This window comes from Epinephelus fuscoguttatus, linkage group LG18 (assembly GCF_011397635.1).
Source record: "Epinephelus fuscoguttatus linkage group LG18, E.fuscoguttatus.final_Chr_v1".
In the NCBI taxonomy this organism is placed as follows: Eukaryota; Metazoa; Chordata; class Actinopteri; order Perciformes; family Serranidae; genus Epinephelus; species Epinephelus fuscoguttatus.
In genome coordinates, this window is record NC_064769.1 from 17993802 (window position 1) to 18017647 (window position 23846).

Sequence of the window (23846 nt, forward strand, 5' to 3'; positions counted from 1 at the left end):
TCTCTTCCTCTCTGTCTTCATTTATGTCTCCTTTCAGCAGTAGCAGACCTCCAGAGGATGTTTCCCACCCCACCTTCTTTAGAGCAGCATCCAGCCTTCTCCCCCATCATGACGTACCGTGACACCCCGAGCCAAGAGCCCCCTGCGCCCAGCGGAGCATCTGACCACCTGCCACCTTTAGTCTCCACCCAGTTTACTGAGTACAGGATGGAGATTGAAGAGGGCATGGTCAGTCCCCGGCAGGACGATATCAAGGTGAGGAGAGGTGGATCGATCGCCAATTACCAGCACATGTAGCGGCGCATTCAGCTTTGTTCATCATGTGTTGAAGTGTAAACTGAGGAAATTACACTAAAGTATGGGAATAGAGACTTAGACTGGTTAATTACTTTCATAAATTACTTTTATCCATTTAAAACATCAAGAGGAAGTCGATTCAAGGATTTGTTGACTGACTGGCAGCTGGTCAGGCTCACACATCATGGTGGAGTTGTTTCACTGATACCTGTAGATCGCTAATGAGCTGTCTCTGTGTTGTGAGACAGACATCTGTACTGACTGCAGCTAGGGGATGTTAATTATAGTAGAATGCACTTTGTGGCCACTATTAGTTCCATCTGCTCTTCAACACAAACAACGAGCTCCTCCAAAACAGCAAGTATTGTAAGTGCAGCTTAATGCGTAAAACATTCAAACGGAATTAAAAGGTTCAGTTTAGCATTAGAATGGATTGGATCTAAGTAAATTAATGACAACAGCGTGTTAGCTCCAGATGTAGTCGATTTTCATTGGATTGTACTTCAGCCTCTATCATTCAGAGAGTGTGCTGTAGTATGTAATCAACATGTTTTCAGTGCTAGTTAACGTGGGGAACAGTACCTTGTAAAGTAAGAGTGGTCAGGGGAGGTTTGTGAGACTTGCTCAAACTAACAGGAATGAAAGATATTGTCGTGATTAACTGACAATAAAATGTCGAGAGGCTAGAGGGGGCACATGATCACCGAAACTAGAGTCTATAAATGTTGTTACAGATGTTGCTGTCTTTGTTTTATATTGATGGGAAAGCTAAAATGTGGCACAAAATGTGTAGGAGCAACTTAAGTGGTTGCAAATACACTGGTGCACTTAAAGTGTTTGAATCCACATTAGAACCGTTTACCTCTATTTTAGAAACATTTACTTAAAACTACAGTGCCCAACTTTTAAAAGGACATTACTCAACCTTTTTAGAAAACTGAGGAATAGTTTTGTTATTTGATATTTTTAAGATTCATGTCAACAGGCTAGGGGCTGAGAGCATTGAGCTGTTGATAGTAGTCTTTTTGTGTGATTTGTTGACACTTAAAAAAAAGTATACAATACTGCCAGCCATATTCAGACCATGGCAGTACATTTAGTATAGTCCAGAGATATGAACCCAACAGAGTGCTTCCAATATTAAAAGCAAAATGGACTCTTAACTGGTACAACCCCAATTCCAAATGAAGTTCGGTGCTGTGTTAAAGGTAAATATAAAGAGAATTCAATGATATTCAAGTTATTTTTGACCTACGTTTCATTAATTACATTTATGGAGGCAAGACATTTAATGTTCAAGATGATAAACTTTTTTGTGTAAATATATATAATGATTCTGAATTTGATGCCTGAAACACAGTCCAAAAGAATTTGGGACAGGGGCATGTTTACTACTTTTCTTTTAACATCACTCTCTAAGCATTTGGGAACTGAGGACACTAATTGTTAACTGTTGTTACTTAAGTTTTGAAAGAGAAATTCTTTCCCATTCCTGCTTGTTTATACCACTTCAGTTGCCCAATAGTCCGCATTCTCCATTGTAGTATTTGGGGCTTCATAATGCGCCACGCATGTTCAATGGCAGATAGGTCTGGACTGCAGGCAGGCCAGTTTCGTACCTGCAGTCTTTTACTACGAAGCCACAGTGTCGTAACACGTGCAGGATGTGACTTGGCACTGTCTTGCTGAAATAAGCAGGGATGCCCCTGAAAAAGTCGTCTGGATGGCAGCATATATTGCTCCAAAACCTGTATGGACCTTTTAGCATTCATGGTGTCTTCACAGATGTAAGAGTTACCCATGATGCCATGGGCCCTAACACCCCCATACCATCACATATCCTGGCTTTTGAACTGTGCACTGGTAACAGTCTGGATGGTCCTTTTCCTCTTTAGCCCAGAGGAAATGGTGTCCATGATTTCCAAAAATAATTTGAAATGTGGACTCGTCAGAATAAGTTTTACACAGTGTCATGACTTTTTTGGAATAGGAGGTTGTAAACAATTGGGGTTGTACTTTAATATAATATGTCCACTGAGTGTTCATCAAATACAGTGAAATTGCATCTCTCTAGGTTTTCCCAAATAACCTTGTGTTAAATTACACATGAGTTACTCTAGCATTATATGTAACTGCTAACTTAAGTACCTTTATTCTTGTAAACTTGCATGCACGCTTACTAGATGGGAGTGTTTAACCCATCTTGTATTTTCAGTGTAATGTGTCACCAAATGATAGACTCCCCCCATATACCTCTTACATTTTTCCATGATTTCTTTTCTATCCAGCCACAGATAGGCTCCTCCATGTTTGCTCCGCTCTCCTGCCTGCCCAGCCAGAGTCTACCACCACTTAAGATTCCTGAGCAATGCTACTATCGTCCATCCTGGGCCCTCATGCCCAAAATGGAGCATTTCCCAGCGGTCATGCATCCCCAGAATACTGGTTTCATCAGAGACGGATACACGTGAGTAGTCAGCTATGGCAGGCTTTCGTGACTGAGAGGTCTTTAATGGCATTTGATAAATATGTGTTGTTGACTTTTTAGCCTCACTAGAAAGAGTGCTGTTTTCTAAGGATGCTCTGTTTGGGTGTAAGGAGCATGGTGGCCTTTAAGAGCAGCTGCTCAGACCTTTAAAGTAATATTGTTTGTTTGTCTATCTGACTGTTAGTTTTTGTTTCGTTCCTTGTGTTTGTTTTCCAGAAACATGCCCAGTGTCAACGCCCTCACAGACCAGGAGTACGGCCAGATGAGTGCCACCACTGCCTCTGTGAGCACTACAGCTGGCATCCTCCCGTCTCCTGCCACTCCCCGCTTCTCTGTGCCCACTCCGCGAACCCCTCGCACACCACGAGGTATTAACGCTGCGAGCTCTGGGCAGGGCTCGGTGAAGCAGGATGGTACTGAGCTCAGCTCGCCAGTCTCCACGCCCTCCACCAGCCTGCCTCTTAGCTCTGTAGAGCCCCTAGCTCGGCCAGGACCTTCTCTGCCTGAGGTCCACAGCCTCTACGCTATCCTCCTGCTCTCTGACTCTGTCCTTAACGTCTTCAAGGATCGCAACTTTGACAGCTGCTGTATCTGTGCCTGCAATATGAATGTCAAAGGAGCAGATGTGGGGGTGTATATCCCTGATTCCACTTGTGAAGATCAGTACCGCTGTATGTGTGGCTTCAGTGCCATTGTGAACAGGCGGCTGGCCCATGGCACTGGCCTCTTCCTTGAGGACGAGCTGGATATTTACGGTCGGACTTCTGAGGTAGGCCGGGCGGCCGAGAGGAGGTTGGCTCTTTGCCGGCGTGACCCAACTATGGGTGACCCCAGGGCGAAGCGGCCACAGGACGCAGCCCCCGCCTGTCCGTCAGTCATGATCCTTCTGCAGGAGCACTGCTCCCAGCCTATTTCTTCCCTGGCATCACTGCATCTCCCCCTCAGCTGTTCTTGCCATGGCCGCAAGGGGGCGCTGCTTCAAAGCTGGATGTCTGAGAAGCAGTGGGCAGATGGGAGTGATGCCTGTGTGGACTGTTACAATGCCTTGGAACAGGGGCTGCAGTATGTGGATAACCCCACAGGAGGGAAAGTAGATGCAGCTGTTGTCAGAAGTACCGCCCTTCACTCCTGGCCTCACACAAATGGTAAGAAACATGATTTGGCTGCTAAACAAGGGGTGTAAAATGTACATGTATACTTACAGATCTTTGTTGAGAATATTATTTCTATGTATGTCTAGCTACCTCTGTGTTATCTAAACTACTGTATGTATTGATGTGTTTTATGTTTGTTTATTTGTTTCTTTGGTGTATAGAATCATGTTAACGTGTGCATCTGTTCATGTATCCTTTGTGTGTGTGTTTGTATGTGTCTGCCAATCTCCACAGTGGTGGACATGAACATGTTGTCGTCCCAGGATATGGTTCGTATGCTGCTGTCTCTGCAGCCTTTCCTGCAGGATGCTATCCAGAAGAAGAGAACAGGACGGACTTGGGAAAACATCCAGCATGTTCAGGGTCCTCTCACCTGGCAGCAGTTCCATAAGATGGCTGGGAGAGGCTCCTACGGTGATTCAATACATCTTTGTTTTTATGCAGAAAACTAATCCTCTACCTCATTATTATTTACTGTATGTTACCTGTAATGCTACAACTCTTCATTAGACTATAGCTAACTAAACATGCTACTGTTTTTATTTGTTTAAGGTTCGGAAGAGTCACCAGAGCCCTTGCCGATCCCTACAGTGTTACTGGGCTATGACCGGGAGAGAGACTTCTTGGCATTGTCTCCTTTGGCGTTACCTTTTTGGGAGAAGTTGCTGTTGGAGCCGTATGGTGGGCAGCGGGATGTGGCATATGTGGTGCTGTGTCCCAATAGCCCCTCTCTGCTGGCTGCAGCCCGGGCCTTCTTCCAGGAGCTCAGCGCTGTTTACGAGGTAAGAGATTGGATTCCAAATCAGAAGTGAAGTAGAATTTCAGCACATTGTGTAATATAATGTGATACGTGTTGCTAATGAGAGAATAAACAGTAGCTCTGTTTCTGTCTCCAGACGTGCCGCCTCGGGAAGCACCGTCCTCTGGCCAAGGTGTCCAGGGATGGCCTCGTGCGTGTGGGGGAAGAAGTGGAGCCAGAAAAGCTGGAGGAGTTGGACGTGGATCAGTGGGTGACTGGACCCTGGGCTGGACAGCAGCACACCGACAACCTCAGCAAACTGAAACTCTACGCTTACGCCTGCAAGCAGCAGCTTGGTGAGAATATTGAAGCAGACCAACCTGATATGAGCCAATAAAAATACCATCCAGGCACTTCTGTTGCACTCTATTCAGCTTTTAAAATTTGTTTTGTTTCTATTTTTCTTTTTGCAGCCCCCCAGCTGTCAGCCCTGCCTTTGGACAGCAGTCTTCTGTTGCCTCCCAAAGTCCAGCCTCCTTTAAACCCCACATCATCCTCCCAGCCTGCCTCTTCTGGGCAGCCTCAAGCTTGGGGCCCTGATGGTGAACAAGCCTCCGGGGCTGTCAGCTCAGCAAACGCTTCGACTCCGACTGCAACAGCCTCAAACCAGACAGGGGAGACAACCCAAGGAGCAGCCAGCGACTCTAAAGGGTCCTCCAGTACCACACCACCAGCCAACACACCAGCAGAAAACCCTGAGCTGTAAGACCCGCATTACTGAGAAAATGACCTCATTCTTAGTACAATCATAATGCAACTTCTTTCTTCTCTTGCTGTCTTCCAGCACCGCTGAGCAGTCTAGAATCGGCATCCCCACTGTGGCCGACTCAATGGACAGCCTCGCCAACCCACCAGCAATTGTTATTTACATAGTGGACGCTTTTCTTAGCTCAAGTGGAGCAAGAAATGAAGGGGGAGAGGAAGAGGAGAGCGAGGAGGTGGAGGCCAGTAGCATTTGGCTGCTAGGGCTTCTTCGCTGCTACACTGAGATGCTACAGACTTTGCCTGAGATGATGAGACCTGCACTGGTGCTACAGGTTGGAAGACACTCAAATTTACACAGGACAGAATTCAACAGAATTCACTTGCTTTTGTTCTCACCATCTTTTATTTCCATTTTGACGCACCTCATGTAGGTGGTGCCGTGCCAGTATCTTCTCCAGCCGGCCAGTGGGGAGAGCCATTTCTATCTGCAACATCTGCGCTCCCTGGCCTTCTCTTGTTACTCCCAATGCAGACGTCTGCTGCCCCAGCAAACACACATCAAGTCCCTGACTGGATTTGGACCAGTGTCCACTGTCAATTCTGTGCTTAAGAGTCCAGAGGTAGGCATGGAAATTAAGCAACTTTTGTCATATTATACACTGAATATAATAATAATATTCGCACTCACATATGCTACTCACCTATATTAATTCATTTTTATTTCTTCAAATCTTCCTTCTCCAGCATCCCAGCCCACTGCAGCTGTACACTCCACCCTTCATTCTTGGTCCAACCCGTCCCAAGCAGCCAGAACAAGGAGAGATATGGGCAGAGATCCCTCCTAAATACAACGTGCTATTTGTTGGATACTGCTTATCACATGACCAGCGCTGGATCCTGGTGTCCTGCACTGACCAGCAGGGGGAGCTCCTGGAGACCAACATTATCAATATAGATGTACCCAACAGGTGTGAACGCGGTGTTTGTGGTCCTACTTCTGTGCACAATTTTGAATTGTTCAGCTTTTGTTTGTATGAGATTATATGCTATTTTTTCTCACTTCAGAGCGCGACGTCCTAAAGTTTCAGCCAGAAAGATGGGTCTACAGAAGCTGTGGGAATGGTGTATTGGCATCATCCAGATGACCTCACTGCCATGGAGGATTGTGATTGGTCGATTAGGCAGGCTGGGGCACGGGGAGCTAAAAGGTGGGTGATGTCTGTTCAGAAGGAATCGGACTTGTCTTGATAAATAAATCTGTAGAGTACACGTTTGTTGCAAAATATGATTTTCTTTCTTCCATTCAAATGTGGATAAGATGTTACTTTATAATCAGCATCACCACTTTGTTTCCCAGAGAGCATTTACTGACAAGCATATATGAGTGTATGCTAATTTGGAAACTCTACTTTAAGCAAAGACAAAGTAGTGAATAGAGACATTCATTCAGCATTTTCTTCAGCTTCTCTGGCATTGGCTCTTTCCCTAATTTCCATTTATAGTAATCTACTGGGCAAACACAGGTGCAAACACACACACTTGTTTTAAATTGTTATATACATGTTTTATCATTTACTGTATTTTTTTTTATCCTTTTTTAAATGTCATTTTATTCATTTTCCCTCAAGAATTTTGTTAATAGAAAAAATCAATTAGAGAATGATCTGCTAAAGTACTTTTCATATCTCTCTCCCTCTAAATACCCCTGCTTTTATCTTCTTCTCTCTCTCGCACATGCACCCCCCACCCTCTCTCTTAACCAGACTGGAGCTCACTCCTCGGGGAGCATTCCCTCCATTCAATAGGGCGCCAGCTGAAGGATGCTTGTCGCATGTGTGGGATCTCAGCTGCCGACTCCCCCAGTATCCTCAGTGCCTGCCTGGTCGCCATGGAGCCACAGGGTTCCTTTGTGATCATGCCTGGTTAGTAGCCTGTTATAACATAACAATGATGATGTTTATAGTCATAGTGGTTATAATATCAGATATTGCAGTACACTGGAATTATTTAGTTTAGTTTAGTTATTTAGTTTAGTTAGTTTTTGCGTCAAAAATGACAGTAACAGTGACAATATATTCATAAAAACACAGATAAGGTACAAAAACATGCTTTAAAATATTGTTCAGAAAACCCTTTTTTTGCAGGAGGTAGTAGAAATAGTCCCATCACTGTTTCTGTGTTTCTCTGTGTACCCAGATGCAGTCACCATGGGCTCAGTGTTTGGCCGTAGCACTGCTCTGAACTTGCAGACCTCGCAGCTGAACACACCTCAGGATGCTTCCTGTACACACATCCTTGTCTTCCCAACGTCTGCCACCACCCAGCTGGCACCCAGCTCCTACCCTACCGAGGACAATAATGGTAGCAACTACTATACTCAACAGATAACTTAAGTCTTGAGATTTAGATAAGACTAAACCCTTGTTTAAAAATGGTATAGATATATTATTTTGTACCAGCAGGTGGCATCTTTGTGCTAGAACATGTCACCCCACAGTCACAAACAGCTTGTGTCCCCATATCTGTACTTTTTCACTGTGTCTTGTACCAAAGATACACACATTTGTTGGAATATTAACTAATTTAAACCATGCAAAATGACCCCAAATTGGACATCTGTTTTGCCAATAACCAAAGTTAATCTTTCTTAATTTTCATCTCTATTTTTCCCTCAGATGACATGTTCGACCTGCCGTTTCCCGACGAACTGGAGAACGACATTGGCCATGACATGATGCTGATCACAGGGAACCTCCACCCTTCCCCCAACACCTCTCCTGTGCCCTCGCCTGGCTCTCCGTCCGGGATGGGAATGGGATCACATTTCCAGCACACCAAGGTGAGTCATGGGCCAGGGGAAAGAAAACATCCCACAGTGGCTTGGGCTGTTGCACATGACACCCTTTTACAAAGGAATACAATGACCTACATGCCCTACACGTGAAAAGAGCATGGTTCTGTATTTACACTACTTACACGTAGACATTGTTTCTGAAGAAGGAATAAGGCTCAGATCCTGCACAGGAAGGAAGAGTACAGGGTGTGATCAGACCCGATTGACCTAACTTCACTGAGATCTTTCTGCTTGATTCAGCTGAGCAACCTTGATGTACCAAAACAATTCTGGAGGAAAAAAAGTTACATATGGATAGTTACTATAAGGTCATGTTCTATATAATGTGCATTTCAGTTGCTATGTACAAGTGTTTATTACAGAATGGTTTTATTGTTACTATAATGCATATCTCTTCAGGTTAAGATTTGATTTTGTACGTCGAAGCATGGGAGCTTCATTTCGAACAATCAAACAAGGATCAGAATTATAGTTTTGCCAAGTATAATGGATGCAGAGGAATTTGTCTCGGAGGCACGGGAGATGAGATGTGTTGACAACCTATAGCACAGAACATTTTATTCACTACTGACAAACTGTGGGAACACTGTGCAGCAGAACAATAGCAATAGTAACTGTTATGCAAACTTATGTTTTGTTAGCCGTGTATGTTGTTACCGCATTGACCTGCAGGCAGAAAATGCAAATATGTACAGCATGTTATTCTTTTTCAATAACTTGGACTTCATGGGAAAAAAAATGCTTACCACCTAAAGAAAGAAGATTTTTCCTTTGCAAATGGGACTGTTGGAGCTGTATGACTTCAACTATACTGCACTATAATGCAGTGTACTGTACATATGTTTTGATCTATTAGGATTCCATGCATTGCCTAGACATATCTGACTTGACATAAAGTAATTCTGGGGTCAAGCACTGCTCAAAAAACCAATAACTGAACCAAATAATAATCAGATTTAATATAACAATTACTGACCTACCATATATCTGCAGGAGATCTGACATAATTAAGTAAGGCACGGCATACAGTACATCAGGATGATCCCTGCATCACCCTGTTGGGGTCCATTTCACCATTATGACCACTAGCTGTACATTATCCCATTATCAAATCAATAATTCGTCACAAAATGTTGAGTTAAAAATTATTTTATTGATTTAAAAATGAGTTTTATTGCGCCTGCTAAGCAGCTCTGGTCCAAAGCTGTCTATAACAATGGTCTTTCACATAGAGCGGTCTGTTAATAATCACAATCGAATGTTCCACAAAGCCATGTAATAATAAATATTATTAACTTTAGCAACCAGTTTTGTCAGTACTCTCTCTATGATTTCATTCTTTGCTGTGAACATAACATGTTTTCATTCTTATTAAAAGAGGACAACCCACTCATGCCAGCACAAAGGCCCAGAATTATAAGATTCTCAGTAGATAGATGAATAAAATGGTTAAGATCATGGCCAAGGACTTGAAAGGCAGTGAAGGTTTGTAATTAATAACTTGCCTTCCCCCTGTGTGTACAGAGCCAGGGAGAGCGCTTGCTGTCCAGGGACAGTCCCCCAGAAGAGCTGAAACAGCAGCCGCTAGCTCTGGGCTACTACGTCTCCACTGCACAAGCAAATGGACTTCCCCACTGGTTCTGGGCCTCCTGCCCGCAGGCTGAGAGCCAGTGTCCACTCTTCCTCAAGGTACTCAAAACACAGGAGAATACCAGTAAAGCTTATGTGAGATGGAAACATACAGAGATGGAAAGTGATGCTGATGAATTGATTAAAATAAGATTGCACCGAAATGCTTTTTAATTATGTGGTTAAACATTCAAGAGGCTTACAGCTGCTCACAGGAGTGTAGCCAGGCATGTTTCAACAATTTACATCGTGCTCTTTGTTTCTTCATGTCAGGCCTCCCTTCACCACCACATCTCCATAGCCCAGTCAGATGAGCTGGTGTCAGAGAAGACTAAGAGGACCCCTCACCCCTTAGACTCAAAGACCACCTCTGATGTGCTCAGGTAAATATATAACACATGTCATCCCTTTAAATTTCATTATCATCTGCTGTAGTGGACTGTTAGTGAAAGCAGATACTGGAGGGTGAGTACAACACAGGATGAAACCTTCGTGGTCTGTGGCTAATAGCCTTATTCAAGTAGTTAATAAAAATCTGGGTTTAAGTCATCTTATCATTAATTTTCACATTGTTAACAAACAATATATGTTTGCCATTATAATGTGTCTAGGAACAGGTAGGTGTGTTAAAGTTATTTGTTTATCAGTAAGAATGAACAGCTTGCTATTTGCATTAGAACTGATAAGAAATGATAAGTGCAAGTTCCAGATAACATAACAATTATAATTATCATTATTATCATAATTGTCTTGATTAAATCTAAATAGCTCATTGATGATTAATAATGACAAAGATAAATAAGATATTTTCAAGTGTCATTGTAGACCTGAGAAGAGAGGTAGTGGTGTGCTCAAGGACCGATTGTTATTGTCCAAAAACTCAAGGAAAAAATGCAGGTGCTCTTGAAGAAGAGGGCTCAAAATCTTACCAAAGACGAAAAACAAACTTCAGGCACTCTTGCATGGAGCAGGGAAAGAAAAAAGGTAGCTTGATTACTTCATTAAAAAGCCTTTATTTTATTATGGCTTGTACAAAGACACTTTAAAAAAAACCAACCGGTTTCGACCTCTTGGGTCTTCATCAGGGTTACAAATGGAGACATGATGTTCAAAGCAGGCCTATTTATAGGCTCAACTGGGAGTGTCAGGGTCCTGATTGGTGAGTGGACACAGGTGATAGAACTCAAATCAAATTGACACAGGTGATAGAACTCAAGTCAAATTAACAATCAGAGCAGTGATACCAGACTCTCCAGAGGAAATACAGATGTACACTGTAGACCTATTTCCACCAAACACTGTTGGTATGGTACCTCTCAAACCCAAAGTAAGCCTTCAGACATGGTACCTAGACCGTAGGTCCGCTTAGCGTTTTCACAGCAAACAGTACCCTTTCATGTGTGGGCGGGGTTGTTGTCACTCACTGCTGAGTCCAGCATTCATTGTATTTCCTCCTTTATCAGTCTGCACCTTGTTTATTGTCCACAGAACAGTTTTGCACGCTGACATTTTCAAAACAAAATAGAACAGGCTGCAGTGAGAGTTTCTCTCCATGGGGTATCTAAAAATAGCCGATCTGTGCATTTAGTCCTTCTAAGGCAAGCTCAGGGGTTTAGTGTTGCCATAGCCCACAGGAACAACGCTCCATGACGTTTTTCTTCTTTTTTTCTCAGAGTGAGGATTAGAATACATGCAGTTCATATAATCTGGTTGAATATAATATATATTTTTAAACGCTTGAACATCCACTCATTACTAAAAGTCTGTGTCATCCAAGAGAGACAACAAAAAGTAAAGTAATGCTCAAAGTTGTCACAGTGAAATTTAAGGTCTATTGATTGAGTCACGTTTTCAACTGATGCATTAAGTAACATTACAAGTAAGCGTTCCACCTTAAAAGTTGCCGGCAGTCATCCCAGTGAATTAAATTATTGTTTCTAAAGCCAGGCATACACTGTACGATTTTTAAAATCTTATTCTTAATACCAGCTCACACTGTACGAGTGAATTGTCTGTGATGTGCGGCTGAAGCTCATGATTTATGTGCTCACACTGTACGTTCCGATCATCAAGCACGATCAGAGAGCTCACACTGTACGGGTGGAAATGGCTCGTCGGCCCCTGCTGACTGTCCTGCCCGTTGACAGCTGTCAATAAAGATACATTTGAAAGCTCCGATTTGTTCCGGAAGTGCAGGACAAGCGGTTTGCTTTGATGATTTGCGCTATACTGTGTGCCGAAACGTCCAAAAAGAAGAGGCGTCGGCGCGTATGGACTCGAAGATGGCTTGAGAGACGTGGACAGTATGGTTTGTCCATTTTACGAGAGCTGGAGGTAAGCTGGCTACAGCCGGGTGCACCCTGTGTGTGTGTGTGTGTGTGTTGTACCTTGTCTAGTGTGCTAGCTTGTGTGTTTGTTGCGCTTGCTTGAAAATGAGAGCAGAAAAAACTTACCAGGCAGCTGAAGACTATTGGCTATCTCCTGCCAGCGTTTCTCTCGTTGATAGCGGTCATGATAGGTGGAAGAAGAAACGTCGAACAGGCATTCATACTGTTGCCACAGCTCAACCAACCTGGCCTCCATATTTACAGTCCACCGACGCGTCGCCATGGTGATATATGTCTTCGCGCAGGCGCAGTGAGGGATAAATGCACAGACGTTGGTGAATCAGCTTGTGGCTCTGCTTCAACTGTGCGAATGTCTGTGCCGGCCAACCAAAATTTGTCAGAAATTCATCCGACCATCCGACCGCGGTTCTGGAGCAGAAGATCGGCCCTAAAACTACATAAGCCTAAAAACCAGCAACAGCCCTGAGCCCTGAGCAGAGTGACCGTCTGCTATTGACAGGACAACAGACTGCAGTGTTCACAGCTCAACCTTTTAGTACCACATCTGTGTGCTAGGTACCCCAACAGAAGGGTGACCAAAAAATGGGGATGGAATGGAACGGTACCACTGGTAACATCCACACTTTTCACAGTGGAGACAGAAAAAAGCATACCGAACTGAACTGTACCTTACCGTACTACTCTGTGACAAGGGGGCTTATGTGCTACAACATTGTGAATTTTTTTTAACTAATATTTAATAAATATTCAATAATCCTGACAGTGAAATGCTTAGTTTACAGTATTATGATTAAGGAAGTCAAGATTTGTTAATTGGATATACCTTAAAGTTACATTTTCATATGAATGGTCACTGCTAATATATTTTTCACACAGGTTTGTATTGGAGCAGTACAACGCCCTCTCCTGGCTGACGTGCACCCCTGCCACCCAAGACCGCCAGTCCTGCCTGCCTGTCCACTTGGCCGTACTGATCCAAATGTACAATGCCATCCTGAACATGCTTTAGCTGTGCAAGACTTCAAGGACAACTGTAGGGGACTGATGGTTACCTTCATTTCCTCTGTGCCTACGCTTCCTCCTTCTGGGCACCAGAGAGCACCAGAGCTCTTCGGTTGTTTCGGGTAGACGTGGATTTAATGGCCAAATAAAGGACAGAGCGAGTCAGACTTTCCCATTCCTGGAATGTAATGATTAAGAAGAGTGAAACGCTCTGAACACTGACTTTAATTTTCACTCATTAACCGAGACACCCTGCAAACCCAGCACAGTTTGTGCCGTCACAACTGGTCCCGTGCCAGTTATGGTGCTTTCTGAGGGGGAGAACAGATGGATATATCCAACTATGCCCATTTTACTGACATATCGCATTGTTAACTTTCTCCTGATCAAAACAGCATTACGTCCCACTTGGGCTGACACCTCTTAGTGGCATTTGAAGCGTCTGACATTTACAGAGAAGCTGTTTACGATTATCTTCACACCTTCACCTGTGAAAAGGGACGTCCATGCAGGGCCACACAACTCCATATTGTACAACCAGCAAAGTGGCATGAGGACACAAACACATGGCTTTGTTACATCAATGATGTTTTTACATTTCTTTTGTATAGAACTGCACTGTTGAGCTTCTTTGGGACTTGCAGGCGCTCGATGAAACTTTTACCTTTACTTTGAAAGGGGGTCCTCATTCACTCCAAAGGGGGAGCATTTGATAATGGCACTTTTTCCTCACCTTCCAAAGTGTTGTAGATATGAACACGATGGAAAATATTTGACCAGTTAAGACAGAAGTGTTGTTTATAATGTAAGACGTACATTTGCAAAGAATTGAGACTTATTTTTAATATTTAAAACAAGAAAATGAGAAACTTAAACAAGGCCTTTTTTTCCCCAATTGACTGTTAATTGTCTTGGGATCTGAAATAAAAATTGTCATTTTAATGCAATTGTAAAGATGCCATATTTATACAAATTATAACATGTCATAGAATTTGATATATATATGTATATACATAAATATATATTACCTCTTCCAAGCAGGCACTTAATGATAAGGGTGTTGGACACAACCATCTCTGTAAAAGTGGACACAGTATGAACATTTATCAAAGAAAATGCATTTTAGTTGTTTGTTTTTTTTTATTTTCTACAGATACTGAACATTTTACCTTTTTATTTAATGAGTTTAAATTAAACTAATTGATGCAGGAGATACAGTATACTCTATATTTATAATATAGAATAGAAGACCATGGTATTTGAACATTGCAAGGTTATTAAATATTTAAGAACGATGCTTTATTTCATTGGCTCTTCTAAATGATGTCAAGCAAACCATTAGAAAGGCCTGTTTCTTCAGCTTCACTCAGTCTGCTCTTTGTTAGATTCCTAGCATGTTTGTATATACACTTTTCAGCTGTGTTTTTTGGAAGTTTTTTCTTAAAGCTGTACATTTCATGCTGGTTGGTTTACTTTCAAGTGATTCATATCAAAGTATTTTTTTGCTGTGAGCTTTTTTGATATACAGTATACAGTACAAAACTCATTTAATTGCAGCCAAGAGGTTGAATTGCCAAGTAAGTGTACACAAATGTACAGACGAGGGCAAGTTTGCAAAAATTTGTTACATCTGTCATCACTTTGAATATCAAGCAGATCCACTTTAGTGGGAGAGATCTGTTACTTTTACACTCTTTTTTAGTAAATTATTAAAACTCTTGGAAATGATGTCGTGTTCAGTGTTCTTCTCTTTTCATCCAGAAGACTGTAAACCACAGACTATACTTTTTTTTTATTCAAATTTTGGTCACAGTTTATTAAGATAATAGTACTATAGATACTATGGATAATATAGAATAGTTTTAATCAGTGGTGGAATGTAAGGTATATTTACTAAAGCACTATTTTGAGGTATTTTCCTCTGATTAGTGCCTTATTCAATTTTTAACCGTCACATTTTTAAACAGGCAAATTTAATCTGATAGTGATAATAATAATCTGATGGCTAATGTGGTTAATGTTCAGGTTAAAGGCTAACATGTCACCCAAAACATTATGAGCTAATGAAATATTAAGCAGTCCTTTAGATTAAACTACACAGGCATATCAAGTTAACCCCCTAATAAAAATGTACATATTCCCCTCTTACCTGTAGTGCTATTTATCGGTACAGATTGTTTGTTGCACTGTCTTCCTTCTCTCAGATTTAATGGAACTAGATGGCACTCACCATTTGGTACTCAAAGCACCAAAACAAATTGAAAAAAATAAACAACTCAACAGCAATGTCTCTTTCCAGAAATCATGACCTGCATACTCAAGATAATCCACAGACCTTGTTGTGAGCAGTTTCAAGTAAAAGCACCTCTTAGCTAACAGTGCAGCTCACCCGAGGAGGATGCTATAAATGTTTACATCTCTCACTGTCGTGAGCACAAGCCTCTTGTCCATGAGTAGATGCACGCTTCCTTCTGTACTTTGATATGATTGGCAGGTGTAGTTTGGTAGAAAAAAAATAGTTTCTTTATAAAACTGCTTACAACAGTAAGCCCAGGCTAATATTTGCTGAGATCACTGAAATCATGTGGGACAGGCTTTTAATTCGTTTTGCAGATAATTCTGGCTCAGAAAAGATGAGAAATATGATCAAATTGTTCATTTAAAGCAGTATGAATATTACATATTAATAAAGGGATTCAGATAATATATCAATTATTAATCATTCATTTGATCTAACTCAGACATCAGACATTAGAGAGAGTGAGTTATGGCAATCGAGGATTACATCACCCGGCATTCTGACACAGCATCACTTTATCCTGTTGAAACAATCCTCACAACTTTGATTAATTTTTATGAAAAAACTCTTTTGATTCTTTTGATCGGTGGACCCTTATGGGCTAAAGGAATATGATTAACTTACAGGGTAATTGAGGAATGGACACATAATAACCCCATTTTATACATCTGAAGAACTTCCATGAAATAAATCAACTGCTTGGCAACCAGACCAGTCGTCTTATTGAGACAGGAATTTATTGGTCAAAATGTGTAGCCACCTCCAACCAGGTCATGATTTTTGGAAAGACACATTGCTGTTGAGTTTTTGAAATGTATTTTTTTTTGGCACTTTGAGCACCACAAGCTGAGTGCCATCGAGTTCCATTATATTTGAGAGAAGGCAGACATCTCTATAGCTGATATCTCCAGCACTCAGCAACTCACACCAAAACAAACTAGACTGATAAATAGCACTACAGGTAAGAGGAAACACTATGTCTACGCATCTGTGTAGTTTAAACTATAGGAATGCATTATGTTTAATAAGATCACATATTTATGGTGACATGTAAACCTGAAATTTAACTAGATTTAAAAAAATACAGTAATATATATGTATATATATATATATATATATATATATATATTAAAATTTGGTCCATTGTTGACAATACTTTAATTTTGAATTCAGGGGCCTTACTTGTAAAGGAGTATTTTTACAGTTAAGTATTGCTACTTTTACTCAAATAAAGAATTGAATACTTCCTCCACCACTGCTGATAATCAGCTTAGATATTACATACAGTAAATTGTGTTAATAAAAAGAATTAGAAACACACAACAAATTCAGATGAAAGTAAAATATTATGATTATGATATTATGATATTTTCCCTTAATCAGATACATGATGTTGAATATTCTTTTTTAGAAGCTGTAAATGCTGGAGCATGACAGTTCAGAGATGAAACTGTGTGAATACAGCTCGCAGCGGGAACAATCATAATTTAACAGGCTGTGTGAAAAGGAACATAAGCCCTTTAATACACTGTGCTGTCAAGAGGTGCGAATCATTGTTTTCCTCCATCTGCCTTCCATGTGACACCATCCAAAGAGCTTACATCTAAGGCTTTGCCACACTAATAAGCACTACCGCTGTCACTGTGGATAAGACTTAATGGTGGAGATGAGATAATTTTCTGACTTTGAAGAAGAGCATTGTTTACTGACTAGTTCTTTGAAATGAAAATAATGAATGATGCTGTCGAGTGACTATCACCCAGCTGTTGTCCTTCCTGTTCAGCAAGATCGTCTAATTTTATTAGATGTGTTCGGCTCACTCAGGCGAGCATAAGAGCTGATTCAATTCCTTTAGAAAGCACCGAGACAAAGGGGAATAAAGTAAATAAACTTTTATCACATCATAAAAAGAAGCTTTCTTTGCACTTACCTGTGTCAGCTGGCAAACAACGAACTAGCTAAGGAAGTGGCACTGAGCCAAAACACAAGAAGTGCCAAATTAGTGTTGAGCTGTGCTCACAGTGAAGCCAGGAAGCACCAGGTTATAGCTGCATGTTTGAAGTTTGATTTTAAAAATGTGTCCAAGTAAGGGACATCATCAAAATATAGGAGAGTCAATTGCCTGTTAATGTGTGTGTGTGTGTGTGTGTGTGTGTGTGTGTGTGTGTGTGTGTGTGTGAGGGACTAGATAAAACTAAATGCACTCGTCAAACAATTGTAATGGACTAAATTAGTTTATTGTGTGTACATAATCATTCTAAAGGATGTCCTCTTCAGTGGACGTAAGAGCCACGGCCTTTTTGTGGGATGTGGTGGGGGACTTAGGTGAATATGTGAGGACATCAGAGATAAAGAGACAGTGAAGGAGGTTCTGTTGGACCACCAGGGTCACATAAGATCCTTGAGTGGAAAACTGCATTTTAATAGAATCTAAAAAGTGGACAACAAAACTAGACCAAACGTCAGTCTTTGAGGGACTGGGCAGCTCGAGGACACCACGAATGAAAAGGGTAGCTGAAGAGTAAAAGCCACTGAAGAGTCACTTGTCGTGGTGGGGCTGTCTAATGGCCATCGCAACTGGAGGCAGTGGACTCTTAATTGACTGCAATGTGTTTTCCACAGATGGCCTATTAGGCATTGGACAAAGGAGGCCAGGGTCTGGCTTGACATAGCATTAGCGCAAACACAATTAGAAGTCAATGACGTTTTATGTCGCTTTTTTCTGCCAACAGTACACCACACGAGACAACAAGGTTGTTCAAAAAAGCCCTCTTAAGAGAGCTAAAGGTCGACTTAACACTAAAGCTTGTTGTCATGAAACAGAACGTAAAAACACCCAACATCTTTTTACCGAATAGTGCTATGTAGTATAAACATATTTTAGAGTCGTACTTAGAATATCCCAGATCAACAGGTTCTACAACTGTAAAGGCTCAGTGTGTAGGATTTCGGGGGATGTATTATCAGAGATGGAACATTATTTAATAAGTATCTTTTCTTTAGTGTATAATCACCTGAAAATAAGCTTAGTTAATGAGTCATGGTCCCCCTACACGGAGATCGATATGTTGCACTGTCATGTTTTTACACTAGCTCAGAACGCACAAACTAAACACTGGCTCTGGAAACATCAGAAAAACGCTGTATGCCACACAAACTCCGACACTGCTTTATTCATGTTTTTACCGATTTAAATCACCAGGTCCGAGAACTCTGTGAACAATTCATCTCCCTGTTAAAACCTCCTTAATGTCTGGGTCTGAAGTTATCAGAAAAAATAGGCGAGCAAGTATTTGCAGGTGCTGGGTTAGAGGCCCGTCTCTGACACGCTGAACAGCATCGCAGAAACACTAATATGTAAAGTGAAACTGCTTATTCAGTGTTTTTACCCATTTAATCACCTGGTTGGTTTGTTACTCTGTGGATAATTTGGCTCCAGCGAAGTTTCAGTTGTTTGCAATCTACAATCCACACCATAAGGTGCCCCTAAGGGTGTTTTCACACCTGCCCTGTTTGGTTTGTTCAATCAAACTCAAGTTTGTTTGCTCCCTTAGCGCGGTTTGTTTGGGCAGGTGTGAACACAGCAATCGCACTGGAGTGTGCACCAAAACAACCGGACTGAGACCTTCTTGAAGAGGTGGTCTCGGTCTGGTTACAAATGAACTCTAGTACAATTTGTCTGTGGTGAGAACGTGTTCTGACCTCGATCTGAACCAACTGCAGTCACATTACACATTGTTGTGGATAAGCATGAGCATGTTACAGTCCTGGAGGATTATTAATGTGCACCTCCTCCTGAACTGCCTTAATATGCACATTCAGCACATCCAATGCATCAAAACATTGTTTTCTAGTTGGAGCCGCACCTCGTTTTCAAACTGTATGGTTTGCCTAAAAGGAATCAGCCTCAAGTGCAAGCAATATAGTACACGATGGCCAGCCCTAAAATCAACCCTCGTAGTTGTTCCTTCACTGTGACATTAGAAAGTGTTGCATTTATCTTTCAAGTGTGCTTTTCTTCAATGTTTTGTTTACTTCCTGGATTTATCCTGCATGGAAATCAAGAGCAGCTTTTTCATGCAGGCATGCCATGAGAACGTGAACCATCTTTAGGCAATTATGCAACTTTGCAACAAAATTAGTCCCTGATTTGGACCAAAGCAAGCAAACTCTAGGTCTGAAAGCACCTTAAATTGTCCTAAATCTTACACACTCTTCCTTTGATTTATAGTATAAGTCATTATTATATAGACAATCTAATACCAGAGCGGACACACAGAGAGATCGGAAATCAAAGCAACATGGAGGCCAAAATGCTGCCTGACTCATAGTTGCATATTTATTTTATCTAATGAGAGCACCACTTCAGATCTCTCCAAAATGGCTGCTCATTAGGTATACTTCAGTTACTAACGTGTTTGATGTAATTCAAGTGTTGCTGTGAATACAGATCTTTACCGAACTGACTGTCCTGTCTCCATCGTTTCAAAACATAGCAGAGGTGACTGAGGGATCAGAGCCATTCTGTCACTCCAGATGACCTGTGAGAGTGCTCCACTCGCAGGCGTGACTTTGGCAGGGCAGAGCAATGCGCTGTTTTGACATGTCCTCTCCCTCTGAAGTGGAGGCAGCTGGGGGCTGTAGCTTCACACTGCTTTGTAGATGGTGGTAACGCTGCTGATTTCTCTGAACTTCAAAGAGAGAGAGAAAGGGACACACACACACACACACACACACACACACCCACACACACACACTGTCTGGTGTCTGTCATGGCAGCCTTTAGCCAGTGGTCATATGGGGGGAGGACAACGTGGTAGGTCCTGACCCTTGATATGACAGCCAGGTCAGCGAGGGTTCAGGGCTCTGCAGTAGCTGTGGGTGGTGCAGGTCAGGGTCATCACCATCTAATGTGAGCGCTGTGAGTTTAGGAGGTCATAGGACTGATAGCTCTTTATTTAATTTAATGTGAGGCCTACTGTGACTAGTTGATGTTTTGCTTTGTCACCAGGTGTGGCACTCTAAATGGGTCAATGGGGCAAAGACAGAGAGTCATGTGGAAACTGGTTTGGGAGGAGTTGACTCCAGTTGGATCTGACTCAGGTTTGATTGCTCAACCTGACATCATAATTTAATGTGAAATAGATACACCCATTATGTTTGCATCACTTGCATCATAGCAGAGCCGGCCCAATGCATAAGCAAACTTAGCGGCTGCCTAGGGCCTCTGTGGCCAGCAGAGGGCCCCTAAGAGTGCTTTAAATGTCCCACAAACAGCTGTGCGACTGTATGCGTACTTTGCAACTTGTGCAGGCTTTGCAAATAACGCAAAAGCCCCGCCTTGTGCCAATGTTTAAAACTATAACAAAAGAGGATGAAATGCCTTAGGGTATGATCACGTCTTCAGGGAGGAAGAACTGACAGACTTCTGCTTATGACAGTGAAATGCGGGAAAAGCAGTCAGGTAAACTTCTGTAAATACTTATCACCTCTCCAAATTTGATGTCAGTTAATAACAGTCACATAAAATGATGTGTGCGTAAACTAATATTTACAATACACACAATAGTCCAGTGCCATTTGAAGTGACAACACGTGTTAATCATACCCCTTTGCACCAACATGGAACAGCTTCTGTTTCAGTTCCTGCATTTATTTTTCAAGTATACAGTCAAAGCATTTTGACAAAAAACAAATTGGTTAAGAGCCCAAAAAGTTGGTTCTCAGCTAGAACCAGAAAATAAAAGGTTTTTCTTATCCTGAACTGTGAATCATGACAGCATCACTAGGCATGTCATATTCTACAGATCGAAAAGGATGGAGAAGGCAACAATGGAGAAGTCAAGCAAGAAATCTTCAGAAAAAGAGTTTGTTTCATAAATAGTTGGTCCATGCTTGCTTTTTTGGTAAAAACAAATATCTGTAATAACAGAACAAAAGTAATTAATGTGACCTGCAATTTTGTTACTGCTTCTGTTATGTATTGTAATGCCCTCCATTGGCAACAAATCCTTGATTAGAATGGTTTTGTGCAAAACCATCTCTGTCTGACTCAGAAATCGAAAAAAACCTGTCCTTTAACGTCTGCGTGATGCGAGGCAGGTCATTGTATAATTTAACAGCACTCTGCGGTGTCAGGGGGAATTGCAGCGAGACAAGAATGAAAGTTAAGGCAGCACCTGGCAGCCCAGTTGAGGCAACCCTGTTCTTTTTTCCTAAACCCAACCAAGTGCGCTAGTTGTTAAAGGAAAAAAAAAGTCAATTCATGGTGTTGTACCAACGTAATATGTTATTTTAAAAGAGACTGTGTGTACACGGTGAAGTGTATTTTAAAAGAGGACAATGCATGTAACAGGCATAACTTGACACCGCCTCCCAGAGCATCAACAACCAATGCACCCAGGGTACCTTTCACGTTGTATCTGGACGTAGAATGTCCAAATGTCGATATGTGACGAGGTTGGAGTGAGAATGTGTTGGCAAAACTGATGGAAACACGAGCTGATTCACTGGCTAGTGCTGAGGTTACAAGAATCTGCAATGGAACCGGTTCAAGAAGCTCAGCTAATTTAATGAGCAGGGGTATAAGGGGTAGCCTTGCGTTGCCAGACCCAATTCGCACAACGCGAATTGGTCTGGACACGGAGTGTACATTTCCTCTATTCCCGAGGGGCGGTATCAATGTCTGTCACTCAAAGCGCCCCTTCACACAATTGGAAAGACACAATACAAATCAGAGTAAACAAAGAGTGTTGCCGTCTTTGCGGATTTCCTCCTCGCTGTGGACTCCGAGTTGCATAGCTGTAATTCCCAGCTTGGTCGCTTCCCTGACCTGCTCGTCCATGAGAGCAACTAGCGGAGAAACACCAATAGCCACTGGGTTTTCACTGAGTCCCATATTTTTCCCGATCAACGAAGCCAGTTGGTAAATTAAACTTTTACCAAACCCCGTAGGAAGGATGGCAAACACATCCTTTTTTTTCAATAAAAGCTTTCAGTGCAGCTGTTTGCTCTGTTTTTATAGAAAATATACATTGTAGTTCGTTCAACACATTTGCCATCACAGTTTCAAAATCAATAGCCATGTTGGTTGTTTCTGAAATGCATTCACTCTGCTCCTTGTCCCTCCTATTCTGATGACGTGCCCGCACCAAAGTAATGACTGGCCCGGTAGGCTTTAACCGATGCCAGAATGCGCCTTAATGACTGCATGGCCAGACTGATCTGCGGAGCGAAATTGAATATGAGCTTGCGGGATTAAGATGGTTTCACCAGGCTAATACGGGGGGCCCCCAAAACCAAATCTGACAACGGCCCCTAAAAGTCTTAGGCCAGCCCTGCATCACAGACAGTATGTCATTTCCTGTGCCACTACAGGTACACTTTATTTTATTCTATTGTACACTCTAAGTGTCTTTTTAAAGGATTCATTATTTATATTAAATCAAAATACTACTACAAAGTACTACCACACCTGCATTGTACTATCTGTACAATGCAGGTGTGGTAGTTCTGGAGAAGCTGGGCGATCCCAATCAAAACATTTTCTGCAAACACAAACTTAAATATTCAGTGTCATATCAATATGTAATTACCATGAGAGTATTTTGATTAAATATAATTAATGAATCCTTTAAAAAGACACTTAGGGTATACAATAAAATAAAATAAAGTGTACCTGTAGTGGCACACTGCAATAAATTGGGATCGCCCAGCTTCTCCAGAATTACCACACCTGCATTGTACTATCTGTACAATGCAGGTGTGGTAGTTTTGGAGAAGCTGGGCAATCCCAGTTTATTTAATCTTGCTCCTGTGCAAAATGACAGTTATTCCAGCTGTGCTTCACATGAATCAGCCTCCATCCTTAGGTCAACATCCGTAGTGACATTATAAATCAACACAGTTAAAACTGTTCACTCCTATTGTATTATTATTGCTCTTTAAAGGGTTGCCAATTTCCCAGTCACCTAGAGACTTTTGCCAGCAGCCCTAAATAATGACTGTGAAAAGAGCACAAAGCAAAAAACACATTACATTTTTAAAACAGATTTTGTACTAAAAAATGTTTCAGTTACTGTGGATAATTACAATAACTGGGTGATCTGACTTGTCAAAAATCTTAAATTTTGTCTAACAGTACCACTATTTATCTATATTTTAAAGGTGGGAAGAAATGTGCAAATGTCAACATCTCCTCCCTTTAGATCAATAGAGAAGGTTAGCTGATGTTATTAGGTCATTAGTATTCCTTTCAATTAGTGCCCTCAC

General features: G+C 41.7%; 1 protein-coding gene across 4 annotated transcripts in view; it reads left to right on the forward strand.

Annotated features, from left to right (window-relative positions):
* Positions 1 to 15004, forward strand: part of LOC125905718 (mediator of RNA polymerase II transcription subunit 13-like) — a 98810-nt gene extending 83806 nt beyond the window's left edge. For 2 of the 4 annotated variants that reach the window (XM_049603887.1, XM_049603890.1), the window contains exons 15-31: positions 41 to 255; positions 2586 to 2764; positions 3002 to 3930; positions 4174 to 4353; positions 4492 to 4721; positions 4836 to 5034; positions 5152 to 5440; positions 5523 to 5775; positions 5875 to 6063; positions 6188 to 6411; positions 6509 to 6651; positions 7207 to 7365; positions 7640 to 7804; positions 8119 to 8282; positions 9822 to 9986; positions 10200 to 10309; positions 13151 to 15004. In XM_049603887.1, coding sequence (XP_049459844.1) covers positions 41 to 255; positions 2586 to 2764; positions 3002 to 3930; positions 4174 to 4353; positions 4492 to 4721; positions 4836 to 5034; positions 5152 to 5440; positions 5523 to 5775; positions 5875 to 6063; positions 6188 to 6411; positions 6509 to 6651; positions 7207 to 7365; positions 7640 to 7804; positions 8119 to 8282; positions 9822 to 9986; positions 10200 to 10309; positions 13151 to 13283 — 3926 coding nt within the window. In that variant the 3' untranslated portion in view covers positions 13284 to 15004. Of the gene's footprint in view, positions 1 to 37; positions 256 to 2585; positions 2765 to 3001; positions 3931 to 4173; positions 4354 to 4491; positions 4722 to 4835; positions 5035 to 5151; positions 5441 to 5522; positions 5776 to 5874; positions 6064 to 6187; positions 6412 to 6508; positions 6652 to 7206; positions 7366 to 7639; positions 7805 to 8118; positions 8283 to 9821; positions 9987 to 10199; positions 10310 to 13150 lie in introns of all 4 variants that reach the window. The other 2 variants (XM_049603886.1, XM_049603888.1) reach the window with 1 other exon arrangement.
* Positions 15005 to 23846: the final 8842 nt, after the last annotated feature.